This window comes from Melospiza melodia, chromosome Z (assembly GCF_035770615.1).
Source record: "Melospiza melodia melodia isolate bMelMel2 chromosome Z, bMelMel2.pri, whole genome shotgun sequence".
Classification (NCBI taxonomy): Eukaryota; Metazoa; Chordata; class Aves; order Passeriformes; family Passerellidae; genus Melospiza; species Melospiza melodia.
Genome location: NC_086226.1, coordinates 82552735 through 82575985, shown reverse-complemented (window position 1 = coordinate 82575985; position 23251 = coordinate 82552735). Strand labels below are relative to the sequence as shown.

Sequence of the window (23251 nt, the reverse complement as noted above, 5' to 3'; positions counted from 1 at the left end):
GTCCCCACCGGAACAGGAGAAAGACCAAGACCTGTCCCAAGGGGAAGGCAGCAACAACCAAGAGCTCTCTCAAAGGGGAGATGACAATGAAAAAAAAAACTGTCTCATTTCTGTCTCATGTCGCAAGACAAAAAAGACCAAGGTCTGTCTAAACCAGAAGATGATGTCAGCTACAGCACCTGGGACAACTCCTTGGGCCCAGTGAACAATGAGGACCCTCACACTGCTACCCAGAGGAGGCCTAGCTGTCTCAGCAGCATGGTCACAGAGGTAGCAGGAGAGGCAGCTAGTGACCTGAGCACTTTTTGCCCCAGTGGGTGCCACAGCCTCCGAGCCAGCTTTGGCCAGAGCTCCTGAGGAAGGGGAGCACCAGGCATCTCTTGCTTCTGAGGAAGAACAGGCAGCAAAAACAGCTTCTCTGGCCTTCAGTGGGCAGGTGACAGGTGCAGGGGCAGAGAGCCAGGCAGCTGCACTGCACAGCCCCTTCTGCTCACCCAGTCCTTCATCTCGCTTGTTAGAAGCCCATGCCCACAGCACGCAGTGGGCAGGGACAGGTAGGGGTTTCAGTCCTGTTAGTGCCAAAGTCCAAGGATAGAGCCTTTGCCAAGGAGAAGGAAGAGTGGAAAGACTACTTCAACTAAGATCTGTCCCTAGAGGAAATCTGCAGTGTCTAGGGCCTGTCCCAAGTGACAAAAAGCTATCCCAAGAGTACAAGATCAGGTACTTCTACAGAAAAGGCACTCTAGTCCTGCCCCCTGAGAGGCACAGGCATTTTCCCTGCACAGCCAAACATCCCAGTCCAAGCCTTGCCTTGGCAGATGGAACCCTATGCCCTCAGCAAGCAGTGGGCTCTTTGCTGGCAACAGCCATCCCGCTTCAAGAGAGCATTCCAGGCTCCGCACAGACTGTTTGGTAGCTCTGCATGGTAGCACAAGGATGGGACAGAGGACTAGCACCTAGCTGCCAAGGCCACATCTCTGGAGGTATGGCTGGCCCTGAGCCTGTGCAGCATCCTGAGGGAGCCACACAGTCCAGTTCTGCTGTGGACATTTTGGTAAAAGTTGATGATCTTGCAACCATACTTTCCCCCATGTTTGCTGCCCATATCCCCTCACATTTGCCATACTTCTTGTGTTTTTTCGCGTGCACAGAGCAAAGCTGCAATACTGCATTAATGAACATATTGTCTATTAACAGTCATGTAAACATATACCTCACAACGGAGACTCCCACCTGCCCCGCGCTGCTCCGGCCCGGAGAGACACCGTGCCTCGGACAGGCCAGCCCCAAGATACCCAGGAGCGGTGCTGGGAACGGCAGCCACGGCCGGCCGGGGTTTTGATGGAAAAGCCCGCGGGGAGCGGCGGGAGATGCCCCCTCCTCGGAGCAACGGCCTCGGCCGCCATCTTGTGCCTGGGGCCAGCCCCTGCCGCGCGGACCCCGCTCCAGTCCCGACCGCTGCTCCTGGGTACGCGCTTTCTTGCGAGAAGCAGATGTTGTTTTCTGTCTCCGTAGGGATTGCTCTCGGCTGAGACTGCGCCCGTTAGCAGCCAGCCAGCCAGCCGGCCGGCCGGCCGGCAACACACACCTTCCCACGCCGGCAGCCCCCACGCCAGTCTCCCTCCCACCCGGTATACCGTGCCTTCCACGCCCGTTCCGGTTTGGCGGCGCGCGGAGATTGGCTTTTCGATCCCGGCGGCCGGAAGCGGGACATTTGAACGGTAACGGACTCTCCAGGCTGCTCCGCTGTGGGCTCGCTGCCGCGGCACGGAGGAACACTCGGGACGGCTCCTGCCGGCAGCGCCCCAAGAAACGGGGTTGGACTCGAGGGTCTTCTGACCGCTGCGACTCGGGTCGCCGGGGAGCCGTGACAGGTCTGTGGGAACAGCAGCCGCTCAGCCTTCCCCGGGGCTGCTGGTGAGTCGGTTCCTGTGCCCGAAAGCATGAGCGCAATCTGCGGTCTCCCCTTGCAGGTGCTGAGGAGAGCTGCCCGCGTCCTGCGGGTCGCAGAATGGCCGGAGATGACTATGAGGAAATTCTCAAGTACTATGAATTACACGGAACAGTCGGCACAGGTGGGCTCAGTCTGTGAATGCTAGCAAGTGTGTGTCATGTGTCCACTCACCTCGATGTTTGTCTGAGAGAGTAACTGCTACTTCAGAGTCTGCGGGTCATGTTTCTCGGTGTATTTTGCGGGTCACAATTGTGGAAGTGTAACTGGAAAGTAGTGGCAGCAATTGCTTCTTCCTCTAGCAATGATGCTATGTATCATGTTTGCTTCAGGGCGACTGAGATCAGGGTGAGAAAGCTGGTCACCATGCAGAGCTTTATACATTTCTGTTTCAAATTCCAGGTGGGTTTGCAAAAGTAAAACTTGCGCGACATCGTCTCACTGGTGAAAAAGTTGCAATAAAAATCATGGACAAGCTTGCTTTACAGGTAATGCAAAAGATACTTCAGAGGTGGTAATGTGCTGTTCCTGTGGACCTCTCAGGAGCACGCATGCAACCTGTCACTGTGGGATAGTGGTAGATGCTGTAAACTTGAAAGGATTCTACTAGCACCACAAATCCTGTGCCCTCATATGGAGAGGGCAATATTGCCTGGCTGTAAAACAGAGGCAGTTACAGCTTTAAATATTAAGTAACTAAATAAACCACTGCAAGTCAAATGGAGTGCTGTTGAGACTAGTAGCATTGTATAACTGCCCCCTTGGGTTTTACTGACCAGTGTGTGAGGAGGGCAGGTGAGCAGTGACAGAGCTGGTGCTGGTTTAAGTTTGAGCAGTTCTGATGTGCAGGCTTACTTTGAGGTACAGGCTATCAAACTACTTAGCAATTTCATACCTTGCTGTTGTGATCTTTTAGGATGACTTGCCTCGTGTTAAATTAGAAATCGATGCCATGAAGGACTTGAGCCACCAGCACATTTGCCGGTTGTATCATGTGATTGAGACACCCAAGAAAATATTCATGGTTTTAGAGGTAATGAATGGTGTTTCTGCTATGGCAACAATCTCTGGGTTTAGTCGTAGCAGTAGATGGTAGTAGAGTCCAAATGAAACAATTCTTAGAAAATCATCTCAATGATGAGTGTGTCCAAGGTGTTGTAGTTTAAAAATGAAGCTGCTAATGTGTTCTGTCTCATTGTAAAAGCCACTCTTCACTGTTTGCAGTAAAAAAACTGACTTTAATTCCCACCTCACACTCCAAAAAACAGCGCCAGCAGGATATGTGGGACCTGAGAAGTGCCACCGAATTGTCATGTCTTAGGCAGTTTCTGTCACCTGTGCTGGTTGTGTGGTATGGCTGTGGGAATCATCAGGCAAGAGTTGGGCTCTTGGTCTTGTTGGATCTGTTGCACACTGGCCTGGGTGCTGCTGGGATTAAGCAGAGAGAGAGAAAGAGAAGAGTGCCTTCCTGCTGTCCAGTGCCCTTGTTCATGTTTACATTTCATGACTGTATCCCAAATGTATTTTTTTTCTTTGCTTTCATGCAGTACTGTCCTGGAGGAGAGCTGTTTGATTACATAATTTCTAAGGACCACCTTTCTGAGGAGGAAGCTCGCATATTTTTTCGTCAGATTGTTTCAGCAATTGCTTATGTGCATAGTCAGGGATATGCCCACAGAGATCTCAAACCAGTAAGTCTGAACAGTAGTCAAATTTGCACAAATAATAATGAACACCACTTTTATTTCTCTGAGTGGAGCTGGTGTGAGTTGTCTTCTCTGTTCTCCTGTGCTTAGAGCTGTTTAGTTAACATTTGCTGAAAAGCATTATTTCTACTTATTGCTTTGTTCCTCAACTGAGCTGGATGTAGCTGTATCTGAGGAAGGATCTTCCTCTGGAAGAGGAACAGAATAGTGCACTCCAGTTGAGAGTGGAGCAGACACAGATTTGATTTTGACTGTTGGTTAGGCATTTTTGCTATCCCCTTTATTCCAGCATGTACCCAGGGAGAGTTGTTATGGTTCCTCTCTATTGTGCAAACTGTTCTGTTCTGACATTCAAAGGAAAATGTTTCTCCCATACTGTAAACAAGTAAGGACAGAGGAGGGATGTGCCACAAGACTGATCCTGTGGCTTTGCTGTGACCACAAGATTTGAGCATGGGCTTAGGAAATGGAAGCCTTGAGACTATTTCTCCTAGAAGGGGTTAGAAGTTTGCATGTTCAGAGACACTGATAACTGAGAAAAGCAAATTCTTTGGGTACAAGCGTTTTACTTGGCAGCTCAGGAAATCCTCGTCTCCAAAGAGCTTCTCTCCAAGCAAAGCCTTGTGTGTCCCTCTTGGAAAGATTTGGATTGTAGCTGCAGACCTGATGGATTCATAGGATTGTGAGATAACTTGGTTGGGAATTGACTTCTAGTGGCTTCTGCTTTTATCTCCTGTTTAAAATAGTGTCAGACCAAACTTCTTCATCCAGGCACATCTCGGACCTTTACCTAGGATGAGGCGCCATAATTTGCTGGGAAACCTGTTAGGCTCTTCACTTCCTTTTTTATGAGAAAAAAGTTTTTTTAGTACAGTCTGAATGTCTCCTGAAGCTTGTTGACTGCCATCATCCCACCTTCCGCTTCTCTGGAGGGGCTGGTGCTGTCTTTATGCCCCCTTTGTAGGAATGAAAAGGCTGCCAAGTGGTCTCCACTGAAGCTTTGTCACCTACAGGCTGAAAAACCATCACTCCCTCAGTGTCCTCATGGAAAAAGTGCTCCAGGACCTTGGACAGGCTGGTTTCCATCCACAGAGTAGACCTCAGTTTGCTGTCTTTCCTGTGCTAGATGGTGGGCAGAAACTGAATGTGCTGTTCTCAGTGTGGTGAACAGAGGGCAAGAGGCTTTCCCCATTTTGCCAGCTCTGCTTCTTTTCACACCATCTGTGATATCACTGGCTGCATTTTCTGCCAGGGCAGGCTGCTGCCTCGCAGTTTTTGCTTTCTGTGTAGCAGCCCCCTAGGCCTCTCTGAGCAGGTAGGAGCTTGTATTCCATGTCTGTAATATAGGATATATTCATTAGTAACAGACCAAAATCTCCAGAGGAGAGCTTCAGGTAAATTAGGGCTGGTAATGGCAAGAAGAAATAAGGTGAACAAAAATGTGGTTTCTTGGATACCTGGCATTATGTAAGAATTCATTACCACTTTCTCTTTTACTAGGAAAATTTGCTGATTGACGGGGAACATAACCTGAAGCTGATAGACTTTGGACTTTGTGCAAAACCAAAGGTAAGGGTGTCAGTTGCTATCATAGCAGAGCTTAATTAGTTACAGCTTGCACATAAAAATTGCCGGCATACCTTCAGGGTGCAGTGCAGAGCCTTGCCCTGAATTTGGTGTAGTTGTCCCACTGCTAATTGCTTGGTAGGGCCTTATCAGTGTGAAACAGTTTTTGTGCAGAGAATATCAGTTTTTCTCCTCCTGCACTTTGTCTTTCATCCCAATATAAGGCACATATTGCCTTGTGTGTAGAGTATCTACTCCCACAAAGGCCTGCACTGTAAAGCTTATGTTGGTGTCCATTTGCCCCCAATAAGTTTCAATAGCAGATGTCATTTTCATAGGATTTGTCTGTGTGTGGAGATTGTGGATCAAATCAAATAGATTCCTCTTACCTTTACAAAGCCTCTGGATCTACGTGGTGGTACTGAGTTGTTTATCAAGTTTAAAATTCGTTTCTGTGTTGTTGTTCTGTTGGTCATCTTCACATATGAGATGGGCGCTGGGAAGAAGGAATTTAATGGAAATAAGATCTTACATATCCAAAGTCCACAGATTGCTTTATCTGAGTCAAGTTAAAGCACCTTGCAGGAAATCAGGAGTATTGGACCACAATCTTGGTGATACAATGTCATCTCACTCTGATCTGCTTAAAACAAAGCCCAGGCTAAGAAATAATACGTTTTTAATAAGGAAGCATTTTAGTGGCTCTTCATGAAGTTATTGCCTTAAATATTGGTATAAATATCCAACCAGCCTCCTGCCCAGTAGGTCCTGGATTGCTAATTCCCAAATTCATCTGCTTTCTTTCTGGTCACAAAGGGAGGAATCCCTGTCACAGGAGGAGCTGCAGAAAGGCTGCTGGGAGAACATATGAAGGGGCAGCTTGGGGTCTCAACATTTATAGGAGTCTTCTGGTCTTGGACAGTTTTTGCCTGGTTAAGCCATATATTAATTATACCAAAGCAAAATGTTAGGTGACTATATATAGAGAGCATTAGAAAATGAAGTTTCTAAGGCCTTTAATATGTTGTTGCTAGAAGACGCCATTTGCGCTATAGCAATGCTTCTTTGTCATCAGTTTTGTCTTATTCTAGGGTGGCCTTGATTACCATCTGAACACCTGCTGTGGAAGCCCAGCCTATGCAGCACCAGAGCTGATTCAGGGCAAAGCATACATTGGCTCAGAGGTAGGTGATAAAATTGTAGGTTAGGGTGGTTTTTTCCATGCGCACCATGTATTTAAAGCTGGTGAGATTCAGATCAACTCCCCTGGTGTCTTTCTTCACTGGCATGTTGCCTCAGTGGCCCTCAAAAGCTGTGTGACTGAGAGCACTCACAGCCTGGAATAGCTGCTGACCAAAGGTTATGCACCTGGCTTCTTCATCTCTGACTAATCCTTCACTGTTCCCAGGTGCTGCTCTACAAAAAATAACTGTCTTCTACCACATTATTTCAAACAGCAATTTGTTCTGTTAATTTTCCAAGTCTTGTTGCAAATTCTATGCAGTCTCAGTATCTTGTGTACTTTGCCTTTGAAATCTTCTATGAAAACTTGCTCTTTTTACTGTGCAGTGTAGTAAAATTAAAGACAACAAAAACTGTAGCATTTATTCAGCTTTGATTCCATGTCTAGAACATTAGGGTCTGCTACGTGCCCTTGTCAATCCATTCAAAATGCTGCAATTTCAATCATCTTCTCAAACTTTCTTACCGTCTGTGCTGTTGGATGGAGTCAGTCTTTTTTCCTTTACCTCCTTTGCATTACTGTCCCTGACCTCTAAGTCTTGCTTTCTTTTAGTTTTTCACAAAGTTGTGGCTTCTCAAACCTCCTTGATCTTTATGACTGAAGTGAGAGTTGAGTATGAGGCATGTAGACCTTGTCATGTCTATACAGAAAAGAAACAGTGTGACTTTAAAGACAATTGTTACTGTACTGACAGCTGTCATAATCACAAGCACTTTTGAGTACAAAATCCCTTCAGATGAGTTTGATTTCCTTTTTGTCACTGAATTCCTTGTACATTGAAGGTAATGCAGCAATTTGGTGACCTAAGAACAAGGGTACTGGTTTTACTAGTGCTCTGGTTTCAGTGAATTGAAAATTGTGTGCTTCCACAAGTTCTGTCCAGAGTTAAGGAACCTACTTTCCACAGGTTTCGTGTGGGCTTTGCCAAAAGGAGACAATGTGATCAGTCTCTAAGCCATTTTAAGCAGATGAGGTTTGTGAACTCTCACTTTTATTTTTCAGGCAGATATTTGGAGTATGGGAGTACTGCTGTATGCTCTGCTGTGTGGCTTTCTCCCCTTTGATGATGATAATGTCATGGCTGTCTACAGGAAGATCATGGTATGTGTGGATGACACTAGAATACATGAGGAACAGGAATCACTAAGCATTATGGGAAATTTTTACTTTCTGATTTGAGCAAAAAAAGCTTATCTGCTGAATTTTGTTATATTTTGCTTCTCTTTTGATCAGTATTTTGTGGATTTGTTTCTGTTTTCCCTCAGCCTGTACAGTACTCTAGCTTGGTCCAATGATACAGTAGAAAAATGAGTTTCAGGAAATGCATTTTCTTGCTAGTGAGCTGGACTTTTATATCTAAGTGTTTATCCATCTTCTCCCTAAAAATTACTGAAAAATACTCTTCTTGAATGTCAGCCACTCTCATGTGTAGGAAAAGCGGGATTCTGCATCTGCTATTATACTTTCCTCTTCCAAAAGGAGTTCAATAAATAGTAAGTGGTACGATTAAGACATTGATTCTTTCCCTCTAAACTCCTCTTGATGTGGCTAAACAGCTGTTGTTCCTCATCACATATGCATCTCTGCCAGCCACTTCTGAGCTGGCATAAAAATCTGTGTTAATGAAGCTTGGTCTCAGTTGGATGATGAAGAGCAGTGTGTAGTAATGGCTTTGTATTCCTCTACTTCATTCTCCTCTCACCAAGAGTCTGATATGTCTTTAAAAAGACAAAAAACCCTTCTTGAGAGTATTCAAGGACTACTTTGGCAGGGGGCAACTGATGCTGGTTTGCACAGGAAATGTTTTCAGGATGCATAACAGTCTGAGCTCTATGAAGCACCTGATTATTTCAACAGAGAGTGGATTTTTAATCTGGAATTGGAGTACACTTGAGTACCTTGACAGAAGGAAGTACCTTTACAAGGAAGCTTAGTTTGAGTTATCGAAGAGAATGTTAAAAAATAAAAAAAAAGGAAAAAAAAGCAAACACTATCTAATACAAAGGGATTGTGTAAAGGTGCTAGTGTTCAGATGAGATGCCAGTATTTTACATGACTTCCCAACTCATATAGTAATAGAATATCTTGAGTTGGAAGAGAGCAAAAAGGATCATTAAGTCCAACTCCCCGCTCTTTGCAAGACTACCTGAACTAAACCATGTGATTAGGAGTCTTGTCCAAATAATGCTAGCAAGCACTTGGTTTCTCAGTGAAATTGCCATTAAGTAACAGGGTTGTTGAGCTGCTTTTCCCTCTCTGCTTGTGATGTGAACTGTGTTGTCTACCCTAAAGGTCAGAGCACATTGAGAACATGTCCCCTTATAAGCATGCTGTCATAGGATGACAAAACCCTTTATGGTGCTCATTACACCACAATGCAGAGCCTGGTAAATGTTCCAACTGCTTAAGGCATTCACTGAGCTGAGAACTCAGATGTGAAATGGAGATCTTAATTAAGAGTATCAAAAATTATTCTGTGTAGTTACCATAGTCAAGACTGGACAGGAACTATGAACTGAGTTGTTTGGAGCAACACGGTGTCTGGCAGTGGAATGAGCTGAAGTGAACTGAAACAGCAAATGAGGTTTCAAAGCTTGGTCTGGGAGCAGTCAAAAACTAATCATGTTAAGATGCATACTTGCTATTTCCACTCTGAAATTGTTTCATTTTATGTGGTTGTGAATTGAAAATTGTTTCAAATGAGGACACCCACTATTACGGAATTAGTTTCACACATTTTAAATCCTGAAATTTATTGTAATCTCAAACCTGTTGCTCCAAGTCAAATCTGCTGCTTGAATTTAAATAAAATCATATGCCTTACATGCAGCGTTTATTTCCTGGAATGTACTCTTCATTTTTAAATCAGTGGCTTGACTTTTTGACTGAAAAAATAAGCTGTGGCATAACTACTATAAAAAAGGAATTACTTCTGGTATGACCTTATGTGCTTGGCAGATGTCATAACCTGTTTACTATCCAGTATTACCCACAGTACAACATATCAGAATTGCTCTTTGTTATGTTGGTGTTCTGTACCATTATACTAAAGCCAAAATGTAGATTAACTGTGTTACTTAGTTTCATAGTAAAGCTATGTTATAAGGCAGCCTACAAAACTATTACTAAATAACTTACTAGTAGTGTCTGTAAAGATGTAACTGAAAGTTGTTAATCTGTCAACACAATACATGCTGTACTTAGAAATGTGGCTGCATATGGTACCAACTGTTTTGTTATTAAGGCATTTGTCCATAGAAAGAAAAATGCCATTACAAAATGATAGTTATGTTACTTGATAATGACTTTGTATTGATTTTCTTTTTATCTCCGTCTTCATTCAGAAATTATTCTTGGTGGTGAATTTGGTTTGGTTTCCAGCTACTGTTATGCCTCACTTCTGGGAGTTGTTTTTTCAATTTTCTTCTAATCAAAAATTAAAGAAAAACAACTGTAAATTATTATCTTGAAAAAAATCTCACTTGCTAGATCTGTAACCTTTCTCCTGTCTGCTATATGAGATTGAAAGTTTAGCATTAGATGTAACCTATTCAAAAAAGAATATCCTAATACTGAGGATGGTGTAATTAAAGTGTCTGAAAAGTAGTGATTTCAGGGAATCTTCACATTGCAAAGTGCTAATATCAGTCATTCATAATCCAGGATGTTTGCACTTCTAGAACTTCAGTATGAAGTTGATAGCATGAACCAAGGCAATGGAGAAAGGAGCAGGTTAACTGCAAAAGTGGGTGGAAATGGAAGTGTCACACAAGCAGAGTGGACAAAAACTGCAGCTGGTGATTCAAGCATTTTCCTTACTAATGCTGCTGGGTTTTAGTACTGCCATGACATTTATGCAAGTCCTTCTTTAAACAAAGTTCACATCTTCCTGCTGTTCTATTTTTTACAAAGTACAGATGTCACTATTGTCCAAGTAATTTAGTAGTTCCTTTTGAGGTTCAGTGTTAGTTCTAAATCCTCTTATTTTTTTGCAGAGAGGAAAATACAGTACTCCAAAGTGGCTCTCTCCTAGCAGTACACTCCTCCTTGACCAAATGCTGCAGGTAAAGGTTATTGTTTCTGTTCAATAGATGTATAAAGTACTATGTAATTGGTTCAAAACATTACATCAATGAAATATTTAAAAATATTCTGTGTTTAAATAAAAAGTTTAATTCTTACAATTTTTAAAGAAAACATTATGATTGCCTTTGGCAAAAAAATCTTTGGGAAAAATGTTTGATTTCAAAAATAATTAGCAAAGTTTACATGATTTAAGAGTCTTCAAACAGCATGCATTTGGTTTTTCATTGTGTGCTATAAAAACGAGAATTGTTTTGTAGCCCAAACACATGTTTGGACTACACCTAAGGAATAAAGCCAATGCTGCATATCCCCTGGGAGGCTCCCATAACTGCTCTTCACAGCTAAGATCTTTGAGTGTGAGCCTCCTTTTGTGAAGCTCTGAAAAAGTACTCGTTTCTGGTTTTGTCCCTAATCACCCTAACATTCTGAGTGGAAGATAAATTGTTTCTTCACTTTTTCTCCACAATTTAAGTATCACTTTGATTTTTATGGCACACCAGGTCGACCCAAAGAAGCGAATTACAGTCCAACACTTGTTAAGTCATCCTTGGCTCATGCAAGGTTTTTCTGATGCTGTTCAGTGGCAAAGTAAATACCCAGTAAGTACTTTGGTCAGATAGATACTAAAGCATTTCATGTAATATTTGCTGGCTTACTACCATCCTCACAGTGCATGGTATATGAAATTGTTACAAACTGAGCTTTGAGATGGTTGTGGTTCTTTTCTGATTCTTTCAGCTGTCAACATATTTTTACTTGGTTTTGATTTCTCTTGAGGAGAAATTTCAAATGTGTTTTCCTTATATTCTTTAGCTGAATATGCAGAATAACTGAGTGAAGTCCTTCCACATATGAATGACCAGCTCCTTCCCTAGGCTGCTTGATCAGTACTTTCTTTAATGTGTAAAACACAAATACTCAGAAGGTCATGCTAGATGTGGTAATAGTTTATCTTTTATGTAGTCCTCAATGAAAATTGGAATTTTCAAAAATTCCAATGAAAACAAAGGAAATTTTAAATTTTCCAATTTTTAATTGGAAAATTTAAAATTTCATTGAAAGAATATTCATCCTGTCTCTCTGTCACTTGTTTTAATTATGTGAGAGATGAACACAGTATGGAAAAGAGGAAAAGAACCAAAATAATCTGGCTGTCAGCAGAACGTTCCAAGTTCCTGCATGTTGACAGCCAATGCCACTAGATGCCACTGTTACCCCAAAAAAAGACACTTTGTGCTCACACCATCAGTGCAACCTGGCTCTGGTAAAGATGGGCATGGCTCATAGCTTTGGATATTTATAGGCAGATGAAAGCATACCTTCCATTCTAGTAAAAATCTTACTGGCTTTTGGGTGGCTTATTTGAATTTATAAACTCTCACCTATGAGGATCGAGGCTGTGAAGTTGTTGAAGTTGTATGATTTTTTCAGTGTGTTTCCTACAGTGTTTAGCTGTGATACTAAACATTTGAAATACAAGGTCTAAAATCATCATTGACTGTTGACTCAGGCCAGTGGGTTTCACAACAGTGTCACTGTCAGATATGGATTAGGGGGTAAATTGAAAACCTCACATTTCAATATCCATTGTGTTGTTGCAGCTGGGACATCTTGATGAGGACTGTGTAACAGAGCTTTCTGTGTTTCATCAGCAGAGCAGGGAGTCTATATTGCAATTAATAAACGAGGTAAGAAGTTTGTCAGTGATTTACAGTAATTAAATACAGTAATAGAGTAAATAAATTTACTGTGTTATCAGATCAATACTCATATATTCTAAAGTATGATATTTTACATGCGTTTCAGATTTAAGGAGGCCCTGCAGAACTCTGGAATCTGGCTGTAGCTTATAACTACAAGCCGCTACTCCGGAAGATCAAATTTATTTATTTCTTTTTCTCTTTTAATTGTGATCTTCATGTTCCCTAAATCTTACTCTTTGCTATATCCTACCACAATGGTAAAATCCTTCTGAATCTCTGAAAGTCAGAATAGACTTGTAGAAATTTATAGTTGAACAACAGATGCCATTTGCTGGGTTAACTCTTTGCTTTGAAATTGTTCAATAAAGGGTAGGAAAAGAAAAAAAAGTAGAAATATCAACAACACCCAAGCAGTCTAAAAAATACGGAGCTTTTTGAGTTGCTATTCACAGATTTCTAAAAACAGTGAGTATGTTTAATCATTTTTGGTGACAAATTACAAAAGTTGAACTGAATACTTCTGGAAGAATTGTGCAAATGTTAGCACTAACATTGCAGGCTGTTGAAAAGACTTAAAACATGATGTGTACTCCAGCTTTTACCTGAATCTGAAAATTCTTCATTAAAACTGAATTTTCTGCTTCTTTGTACTTCTTAGCAGTGACAATAGTTTTGGGTTTCTGAATATACTTGGGTTTTCCACATAACTGTAGCAGAAACAGACTTTTTAAATGTGTGTGATACTTACAACAGACTTGTGGAGTTGATACTTTTTGTTCTTTAGTTATAGCAAATAATCAGAATAACCTCTTTACAGAGGGGAAAGTCCTTCCAAATAAGTTTATGATGTTTACATAGTCCTTTCCTGGAAGACTTATAATCCCTTATAACTTATTCAAACTAACTACATTATGCTGCAAGCCCATCAAGTGTGGTGTCTGTGTTCCTCACGCACACAGAGTTGCTGAAAATCATGCAAAAAGTTGGCGGTTACAAAAGAATGAGCAGGAGTTACTTCCAAAAAATTTATACTCTTGCTGAAGTAAACTGAATTACTAGCTTTGCATTCAATTCAGTTGATCTTCACTCCAGCATTTCCATGCTACTGCATGAACTACAAACTAACTTGCAAACAACCAACATAGTGCCTTTTTCTTGATTTCAGGCACATAATGCAAATCACTTGAAGTCTGAAATTACAGTTATGTGTTATTAGGGTTGCATGTCAGGTAGAAAAACTTGTAGAGACATAGAAATACTCAAAGGCTGTGCTTGACTTGTACTTGCAATGTTTCTAAACAGGAGATTAAAATACTTTTTCTTTCTTTCTCCCTGACCCCACAGTGGAAATACGACCACATGTCAGCAACATACCTCTTGCTTCTATCCAAGAAGGCTCGTGGCAAGCGTATTCGTTTAAGGTTTCCATGTCTACCAGAGCATGCCAGCACCATGATGTCGACAGTCCTTGAGGTAAATTTGAGTTCAGCAGGACAGCATCTTGCTTAAAATCCTGCTCTGCATTGGCAAAGCTCTGCTGGAGAGACATTCTGGTGCTCTAAACGTCAGGAAGAGAGCATGAGCCTGAGTTTAGCTCAACTGGTTAGAGCATGGTGGTAATAACACCACAGGGATTTTGATTTTGTACCGCCCATTCACTTAAGAGTTGGATTTGATGATCTTTGAGGGTCCCTTCTAACTCAGAATATTCTGTGAAGCACACAGGCAAAGTCTTGGGCATTAAAGAGTTCAGCGGTCTCATTAACATGATTTAGCATGCTAGGCTGCTTCTCTGGATTGACTTCACTGGAATAGCCATCTATGAGGATTTGATGCATCAGGTGTTGCAAAGAATCCCTCCTTGTTAATGGGCTCAAATCCCCTCTTTTGTGGCCTGGATAATTCCAGATCTTGTTCTGTGATGAGTAACTGCACTCTGTCTCTGTTTTTTGCTACCTTAAGGGCTGCATTTGGTAGGGAAAATCTTTTGATACCTCATGATGTGTCTCCTGGGGAGTGTTCTCTGAGATGACAAAAGCACTATGGGAACTGGTGATTAAATTAGAGGGAGTCATCCCTTTCTCATCTGTTTCACTTGAGAACATAATCCTAGAGAGGAAGTTGTTTACTTTGAGTAAAGGAAATGTGTTGCTGCTGTTTTTCTGATGATTGAGATTCTGAAGTAGTTTTGTTTTTCCTAGGCAAATTTCTATTCCTATAGTTTGGCACTGATAGGGCCTTTCAGAACATGGCTAGAGTTTCTAAACCCCTTGTAATATTGTATATAATATGCAAATATATGTGACATCAGCGATATTAGTCTGTTTGACAAATTCCAAAGCATTCAGTGGAGTTGCAGACTTGTATAAGCTGTTTCCCCTTGAGACAAAACATCTGTGAAATGGTCTGAGTGTGCTGCTTTGTGTGTTAGAGGTAAGCACTCAGAATAAATACCTTATGTATCTGATTCAGTTGTGTGTAAATCATTTCAGTTCACCTATACAGCTTTTTTGGTATGAGAATTCTAGGACTACTAGAGCTGCATAAGAGATAATGAATCGTAAGTGTTCCTGATTATACAGAATGTGATTTCTGTGATCATGGTCGTGGCTTAGCCTTCTACACTCTTGATGATTAAGGCAGAGGTTCACTAAGTTCAGTTTTTCTCAACTGTTAAGCTACTTCATCTCTAGTGATGTCCAAGGTAAATTGGCAAATGCTACTAATTAACATATGCATTATGCCTTCCCAGATGATGGTGAAATTCATGCCTACACAGTACAGCAATCTCTTAGTCCTCCTGCAGTGCTCAGAACACATTTAACTTGCCTGTGTGTAGCTTCTGGGTGAATATCAACTTAATTTGTTGGAACACCCAGCTAGCAAAGCTCTCTAGCTGGACCCACTCTAATGCAAAGACAACAGGGCAAACAGAAGTTTTACTTAGCCATTTCTGAATTTGGTGGCACAAGCTTGTACATAATGCTGCTCAACTTCAAGATGTTTGATATAGAAGCATATTGCAAAATAGTCACCGTGCCATGGATTACATCTAGAACACAGCAGCTGAGATATCCTAATCATGCATTCATGTTTAACAGAATGTGATTTCAACTACAGTATCAGCTTCTTCTGGCTAGCAACCCTCTGGTAAGGGCTTTTGTGTAAAGTATCATACAAGCTCTAGAGCTTATCAGACAGCTCTCTATTCCAGTAGTAATGAGAGGTCTGCTCATTGTGATATCCTTTATCATGGGACAACAGAAAGTTACCTACCAGCAGAACATAAGTTACTAAAATGTCATCCATTCCAGCTTTTTATAATAGTGTCCATTTCAGCCAAAGACTGACAATTTAAAATGACTCTGTAGAGTTTTGCTGTAGTGGTATGAAGTAAGTCCTTGGGAAGAGTTTCCTGTAAGTAGCAAAAAGGTCTTAGAGACTAAGGATGCTTTGATATATACCTGCTTGTATGTGATGTGAACCATGAAGGTTTGCAACCTTGGCTGAAGTTACAAATCCCTTGGTTTAATAACTGACAATTTTTGGGAAGAGCAGAGCTAGCCATCAGATGAAGGGCTCCAAATGCTAATTCCAGTTAGTGTTGTGGATTCAGCAGTCATATGTTTTGGATGTATGTGTTTACCTTTATCCTGCCCCTTTTAAATGTTACTTCATTCTTCTCTTGGATTCTTTCCAAATTATTACTAGGACTTTTGGTAAAAGGAGGTTTTGGTCCAAGCCTTGAATTCAAACGCAGCTATTTTTGTGAGTTGCTTCTCTTCATGACTCATCAAGAAAGATGATTTGTCAATGGTGCTTTGCGAAGAGTTTCACATCTGCTTTTGATACAAATGACAAATCTACAACAACATTAAAGTCATATAAAACCTAGGTCACCATCATGGGAACTTTCATTATTAGGAACTTAGAAATAAATTATATTTAGACTATAATGGCAGTCTTTTCTGATGAAATCTTACTTTTAAGTGTGCAGTCGAAGCTCAACTGAATATTTCTTTCCAGTCTGAAAAAACTGTGAAGATCTGCCAGAGTGCAGTGAAGTGCTATGGGCATTTGCATTCATGGAATTTACACATACAGCTTCACTGTTTGAAGAATCTCCATTAGAAAAATTTGACATAAATACTCATGGAATGCAGCAGGTGTTAGATATGGTGTTCTTAATCCAAAAGTTCTTCTTTTCATTATACATAAAAATTACTGGATATGTAAATGTTTGGTAGAATCTAGTCTAGTGGAGTTACAATTGGAGGAAAGAAGTGTTTTAAATATATATCTAACATACATTGTGCCTTCTTCTAGCTATAGGTAATTTGACTAAAACTTGAGCTTTGATCATCTAGAAAATGAGTAAATGATGGTTTTTAAAGCCAACAGGAAAAAAATAAGGTGCAACAAACAAGGTCTCAGACCTAGGCTAGAGCTGGACAAGTCTCTGAAGAAGTGCAGCCTCTCTATATTGGACAAGAAAATCAAATGAAGCAATTAAAATTTTACAATTAAGCCAAAGGGAAGTTCCTAGCTGTGCTTAGATGAGCTGGTGAGGAGTAGCCTTAAATGTGCGAGCTAAAGAATTTAGAAGAGCTGGTAAAAAAGCAGCAAATGACTTGCAAACCTCATGAGCGAGTTGTAGAGGGAATCAGAAGTATTGAGGAGTTTTTAACTATTGCTCTATAGTCAATCATTGTATGATATTTTTACCCTGCTTCAGAATTTTCATGTCTGTAATGTTCCTGAATGTGATCAGAATACAGCAAGAATGGCTTTTTTCTGTTTGTTACATCTCTTGTAGCATTCGAGGCCTGATGCCCAACTGGAGGATACGGAATTCACACTGTCAACTCCAGTGACAAGAAAAGTGCCATCAAAGAAGCATAAAAACAAAGAGAATGTTGAGACAGTGTCAGCTTTAAGAAATGAAATGCCCTTTGTACTTCCTACTCCTAAGACTCCTCTTGCAAAGAGTCAGATTGAGACACAGGTACAAGCTGTTCCCCTTAAGGCAGCTGCTTTCAAAGGTATGTAGAATGTAACTAATGAAAGCTTAGAACATATATGTTGCTTGGGAATTACTGAAACTCAAATATAAGCACAATATTTCTTCACCCAATACATCTATTCTGGAGCACTTAAATTTTTTTTTCCCTATGTACCACCCAGTTTCTTCTAAAACTAATGCAGCACCCTACCAGTACATCTGGTAGGGTGCTGCATTAGTTTTAACCATCCATCAGGGCATGTTACTTGTATTGCTGCTCACAATTATCTGTGAGCCCCTTTTGGTATACCCAAACAAGGAGCCAAGCATTGTGATGTTAAGTCTTGCTCCTAGTTCCACTTTTCCATGAAAATTGAGATTGCAGTTTCCTCAACACTGTTTTTCCTTTGTGATTACCTTGAATGAAAATAAAAGCATACTTTTAAAAATTAAAGCATACTGCTTTAATTGCTGGTTCTAAGAGGAATATAGGTTTTGAATTTCTTATGGTTGCATATCAGTATTTTCATAGGGGCCATCCAGTATAGCGGTGAAAATGTTTCTGTTAACAACATGTAGGTCTTGCAGCTATGCAATTGACCACAGAAATCTGTATAAATTATGTCAGCTTTTCTGAGTTACCAGAATTTTCTGTCATCAGCCTGTCTAGTTATGTACATATCCCATATGTTCATTACCATTTAGTTCAATGATTATCATTAAAGTTTTGGTGTTGATTCTGTAAATGCTAACTCTGTCCTTCAAATGCCAAAGGCTCCTTGCAATAGGAGACTCTTTCATTTCAGGTGCTAAGAAGCATTGTTCAGGAACAGTAAGTTTTTGCAGGATTTGAGGAATAAGGGATTTTGAATATACTGCTATTTAATGAGATCATTCATAAAGAATAGCAATACAAAAACTAGTTTATGAGTTTGTCTTAAGATTGTACATAACTTGAAATGTCTGACATCTGTGTATGTCTAAAAATCAAAGAGATACTACCCAAAATGGGAAATGTAAAAACACTTCTAGCTCATTTATTTAGTGACATTTCTGAGGATTAAACAAAGAAAGCTAATTCTTTGCTGCGTTGAAAGATCTTTGATTCAGGAAATAGAAAAGTGGAAGAATCCACTGGAAATGTTGAGGTTGTTTGTCTGGAGCTGGGTGCAATTCTGTAGAGAGCTGAAAATTTGAACATTGAAGTTGGGTTTACTTGTGACAACTAATTTGCTGACTGTTTCACTTAGTGTTTTCTCCTGCGCCTTTAAAACCACGCTCTGCAGACACTGACTTTTTAGATCATTGTGTGGCATGTACACTGTATATTAAACAATGTATTTTATACTGTTTTTATATTATTTTTCTACTACATAATATGCTATTGTATATTATGACTATATAAACTTACACCCCTCATATAAGGCAGACGGATTACTGAAGAACACAACTAGTCAGTGCAGCAGATTGCTCCATATTTATTCATGGACTTGCAGCAGAGCAAGAAAGCAATTCTAGTCCTCAAATTTCTAATACTGAACTGCAATGGTTACTCCTAAGGTTTGACTTGTAGAGCCCTGGGGAAATCAGTGATAGTTTTAATTTGAAGAGTAGAGGTAGTATTAAGAACATATTTTATAATACCCAAAATATAGACCTGAGATAGAAAAGAAGGTCTGTTGTTAGAACTACAGAATTATAGAGAACTGTTAGAACTGTTAGAATTATTAATAATGAGAAATCTTCAGTGAAGAAGAGAAGATCCTTTTACACAAAGACATATCTGTTTTGGCTTGGACATTTTTTTTCAGAGAGTCAGTTCACTGCAGTCACCCCAATTAAGAAACCTGCTACCCCAACAATTGCAGATGAATTGACAGTGGATGAGATTCTTCCTGAAAGAAGGTAAGTGTCCTGCTGTTTGTGTACGTTCCTGATTTGGAGCAGGACTACCTTAATCCATGTGCTGCCTGGGAAGCCCTGTTACAACAGCAAGCTGCTGTTCCTACTCTTTCAGTAAAAACCTTCCTAAAACCTCTGTTTACAATCACAGAAAATAATGAAGGTCGAGAAAAATTTTAATACTACATAACTCAATATAATCTATTTTCTATAACATAGGTGCCTTCTTATTCCAGGTCTCCAAAGAACTGCAATTTCTAGATAGATCTCTGGGTTTAAACTTCAACAGACTTTCAAATAGAAACTCCTATATTACATTGCATTTGATTTCATTTTCTTTGTGTTGTCATGTGTGGTAATGTTTTAGTGACATCTTTGAAATAATAGGTTTTTAAGACTGAGGGAAAAATAACAGATTAATTTGTTCATGTAACAGGTGTCAGTCAGTGGAATTAGATCTCAACCTTGCACATGTGGATAGCAGCCAAAAGAAGAGAAAAGCTAAAATATTTGGAAGTCTTGAAAGAGGCCTTGATAAAGTGATCACGATGCTTACACCAAGCAAGAAGAAACGATGCACTAGAGATTGTCCAAGGAAACTTAAGGTATGGTTGCTGCAAAGGTCTTACATAAAGCAAGTATTATTATAATATTAAGTAATTATATTAGTTACGTATTAATTGTTATCTTACAATAATTATGATTGAAAACATCCAGTAGCTTCAGAAACGGTTTAGTGAAAGCTTCTGTGACCTGTCTTGCCTGAATTCTACAGTAAAGTGCTCGTACAGTATTGCTGATAACACAACAGTGCCCCAGTTACCACGTTCAGTTCGTCTGGGGTTGAGGCAGCAGATCCAGGGAGGAGTTTGGCTCTTGCTGCTTATAGCCCATCTAAACCAAATGTGAAGGAAGCAGCATGGTTTGAAAGGAGAACTACTGGCTAGTTTTTAATCATGTTATTTGTGTAGACATTGCTCACTAAAAGCCTTTTCTCCTTCTGCTGGTGAAAAGGCACAAAGCATGCACAGGTTGATGGCCAGTTGTGACAGAGGGGTGAATAACAAGAGTCAGTTAACAGGCTGTACTGAATTGAGGGGCATAAAATAACCTCATATTTAACCTCAAAATAAGGAAGAGTTTCTTTCATTGAGGGTGGCAGTGCCCTGAAACAAGCTGCCCAGGGTGGTCATGGAATCTCCCTCTCTGGAGACATTCTAAGCCCACCTGGATACATTCCTGTGAAACCTGCTTCAGGGGATCTGACAAGGGGCTCGGATTGCATGATCTACAGAGGTCCCTTCCAACCCTAGTGATTCTGTATACATTGTTCAAATGCAACTTAATACTTCAGAAGCTATACAAGAAAAAATTTGTACTTGAATCTTTAGGCAACATGTTTGAAAAACATAATTACCCTGAAAGAGGGCAGGTTGTTTATCAAGGTATGAGCAGTTGTGTCGAAGCAAATGATGTGTCCCTTCAACTGACTGGCTGCTGGGATACCTACTACACACTGAGAACTATCTGTAATCATGCACATTCAGGACAAGATATTGGGCTACAAACCTGACCTGCCAATCAGACAGGAGTCTAGACTGTGCAAATAATCCAGGAAGCTGAGCAACTGGAAGCTGTATTCTTTCTCTAAATGCCTTTAGTCTCCTGCCTCACTTTCTCGTGTCCATAGTCTTTGCAAAATTCCTGAGGCGTGTTGAGAGATGCTGGGCTACAGTACAGTGTTACAGCAGTTATGTCAGAGGGTTGTGTACATTTAAATCCAAATAAAGACCACAAGAAGCACTCTTCAACTGACTTTGCATCCTCATCCTATGTTAATTTTTCAAGCTTTTTTTTAGTCTAATTTTCTCTTGACCACTTCTGTGACTTCAGTAGGACATGTTGTAACCTCTTTTCTTTATACATGAAAAATTGCCTAGTGCATTGCCTGCATTGCCTGCTCCTTGTTATCAGAAGAACTCTGTCTCAGCTTTTGGCCATTTCCCAGCTCTGGACTATACAGCAGGGTGGTAGTTTTGGGATGTTGAAGCGTTTGTCACCATAGTTAGCTGATCTGAAATTTCCTTAGTGAAAATTTTTTGCAATGTCTTCAGTTTTAGGAGAGAGATTTTCATATTTTATTCCTTGTTTCAACAAGCCAATGTTACTCTTAATGTTACTTTTAGGCACACTGTAACATTACCACCACTCATCTGCTGAATCCAGACGAATTGTTGAATGAAATAATCACTGTTCTTTCAAAGAAGCATGTGGAATATGTTCAGAAGGGGTAAGTGTAACATATGATTAGTTCAACTTGTATTTGTCTAAATGGTTGCTAGTCCAGTCCTTAAAAAACAAAGTATTTAAACTTAGTTTCTTGACCCTATTGTAAAATAATCTTTATAGAAAGTGTACAAAGCACTAAATATATGTGCAATAAAACATGCCCAAACAGTGCAAAACTATGTCAAGTGTCTTCTAGCAAAGTTCTTTTACCAACAGGTATAAACCAATAGTAGCAGGGTAATGCTTAGGAAAAAAATCACATCAGCCATCTCATGTGAAATTTTAAATACCAAAAGTTGGTTTAGGTACAGTCAATGAACAAATGGGACAATTTTGGAAAATGGTGTAGATACCTTTTAACTCTCAGTCTGGGCAATTAAAAGACATTAGCCTTTAGGGAAGAGGTCAGTACATTTTAAAATGTGTGCAGAAGCCACACAGCTTTTTGTGGATTATTTGAATTTGTACTGTTTACTAGCTACACTAAGCTACTGATTGCTTAGATTGGTTCTTACTTTTGATCAAACTGAAAGACTATTTCCTGAGTTCCCAATGCATGAAATAACCATTGTGCCAGCTTTTCAATATGTATTTCCTCAAGTTGTTGAGTATTTCAGTGTTGGGTATTGGTAGAACATCAGGGTATACATGAATCCTCTTATGCATTTCCAAACTCATAATATGGAAGAATGCTGGATTGGACAGCAGCACCTGCCTCCATTGTAATAGCTCAAACTCTGCATTCAGTTTTTCCTATTTTCACACCAGCTGAGCTGCAGCCAACAGAGTGTTCTTGTCTAGGAAAAACATGGGAACTTTCCATTGCTCCAGCTCTGAGGAGAGGGGCCGTTGGCTAGCAGGGGTTCTTGTGGCAGTGTGGGGCATTGATGCTCCATTGGTCCTAGGGCATAATAATAAATATGGTGCCCTGAAACTCCAGGATTTACAAAGCTCTCAGGTGACTAAATTGTGGATTGTTTCACAATATTCTGAACAGCAATGGGGTATTTTATTTAAAGTGTTTCTACTGATTTAAAATAGCATTGCAAAACAAAAATGAAATGGGTCTACAATTATTCTGTTTTTTCTTCTGTTTTGCAGTTATTCCCTGAAATGTCAAACACGGTCAGATTTTGGTAAAGTAACTATGGAGTTTGAGTTAGAAGTATGTCAGCTCACTAAGCCTGAAGCCGTAGGTATCCGGCGACAACGGCTTAAAGGTGATGCCTGGGTCTACAAGAGGCTGATAGAAGACATCTTATCTAGCTGCCAAGTGTGAGTGGCAGAGTCTTTTATCACGATGTTTTAGAAAGGTCTTTTCAGACAAGTAATTCTTTCTTACAGTCACAGCTATATGTGAAAAATATGTCGTCTTGGGTTTTTAACCATCCCTCCTTGTACATATTCCTTTTGTATGCTTCCTTTACTATTAGGTTTATAATAAATGTTCTGCAACTGCAACTTTTCAGAAGCAAAATTCTGTAAGCTGTTCCTTTGCTTACACACTTTTCACATATCTGGATTTAAAAAGTACTCATTTTATGTGCTGAAGCTTATAATGGGATGTCTTCAGTTATCAAGTGCATGGTGCACAGTAATAGTCATTTGCATAATTCTCTTCCTGTCTCTGCTTAAGTAGGATTTATTGAGATCATTAACTAAGTCACAGCTGTGGTTCCCAGAGTTACACTATATGCTCAGTGTTGTACAAAATAGGACGATAGGACGGGCTTCAGTAAATGTGAAGTCAAGAGTGCTAAGATTTAAACTGATCCCATATAAAGCATTGCACTATCTTGTTAT

At 40.3% G+C, this 23251-nt stretch overlaps 1 protein-coding gene and 1 long non-coding RNA gene across 5 annotated transcripts in view; one reads left to right on the top strand and one right to left on the bottom strand.

Moving 5' to 3' along the window:
• Window positions 1–1563, bottom strand: part of LOC134431784 (uncharacterized) — a 44981-nt gene extending 43418 nt beyond the window's left edge. For 3 of the 4 annotated variants that reach the window (XR_010031096.1, XR_010031093.1, XR_010031094.1), the window contains exon 1: window positions 1214–1563. This is a non-coding gene — a long non-coding RNA (uncharacterized LOC134431784). The remainder of the gene's footprint in view (window positions 1–1213) is intronic. The other variant, XR_010031095.1, reaches the window with a different exon arrangement.
• MELK (maternal embryonic leucine zipper kinase) lies at window positions 986–22832 on the top strand. Its single transcript, XM_063179975.1, has 18 exons — window positions 986–1054; window positions 1198–1468; window positions 1974–2075; window positions 2354–2439; window positions 2868–2984; window positions 3499–3642; window positions 5158–5226; window positions 6315–6407; window positions 7469–7567; window positions 10462–10530; window positions 11053–11151; window positions 12154–12240; window positions 13600–13728; window positions 17072–17297; window positions 19069–19162; window positions 19596–19764; window positions 21346–21449; window positions 22550–22832. The coding sequence occupies exons 1-18, from the start codon at window positions 986–988 to the stop codon at window positions 22725–22727; spliced, it is 2205 nt and encodes a 734-aa protein (XP_063036045.1). The 3' UTR covers window positions 22728–22832.
• The last annotated feature ends 419 nt before the right edge of the window (window positions 22833–23251 follow it).

Coding starts and splice junctions, on each gene's coding strand:
- MELK (XM_063179975.1), top strand. CDS start 986: ATGGCTGGCCCTGAGCCTGTGCAGCATCCTGAGGGAGCCACACAGTCC. Junction 10,531..11,052: donor TCCTTGACCAAATGCTGCAG/GTAAAGGTTATT, acceptor ATGGCACACCAG/GTCGACCCAAAGAAGCGAAT. Junction 19,765..21,345: donor ATTGTCCAAGGAAACTTAAG/GTATGGTTGCTG, acceptor TGTTACTTTTAG/GCACACTGTAACATTACCAC.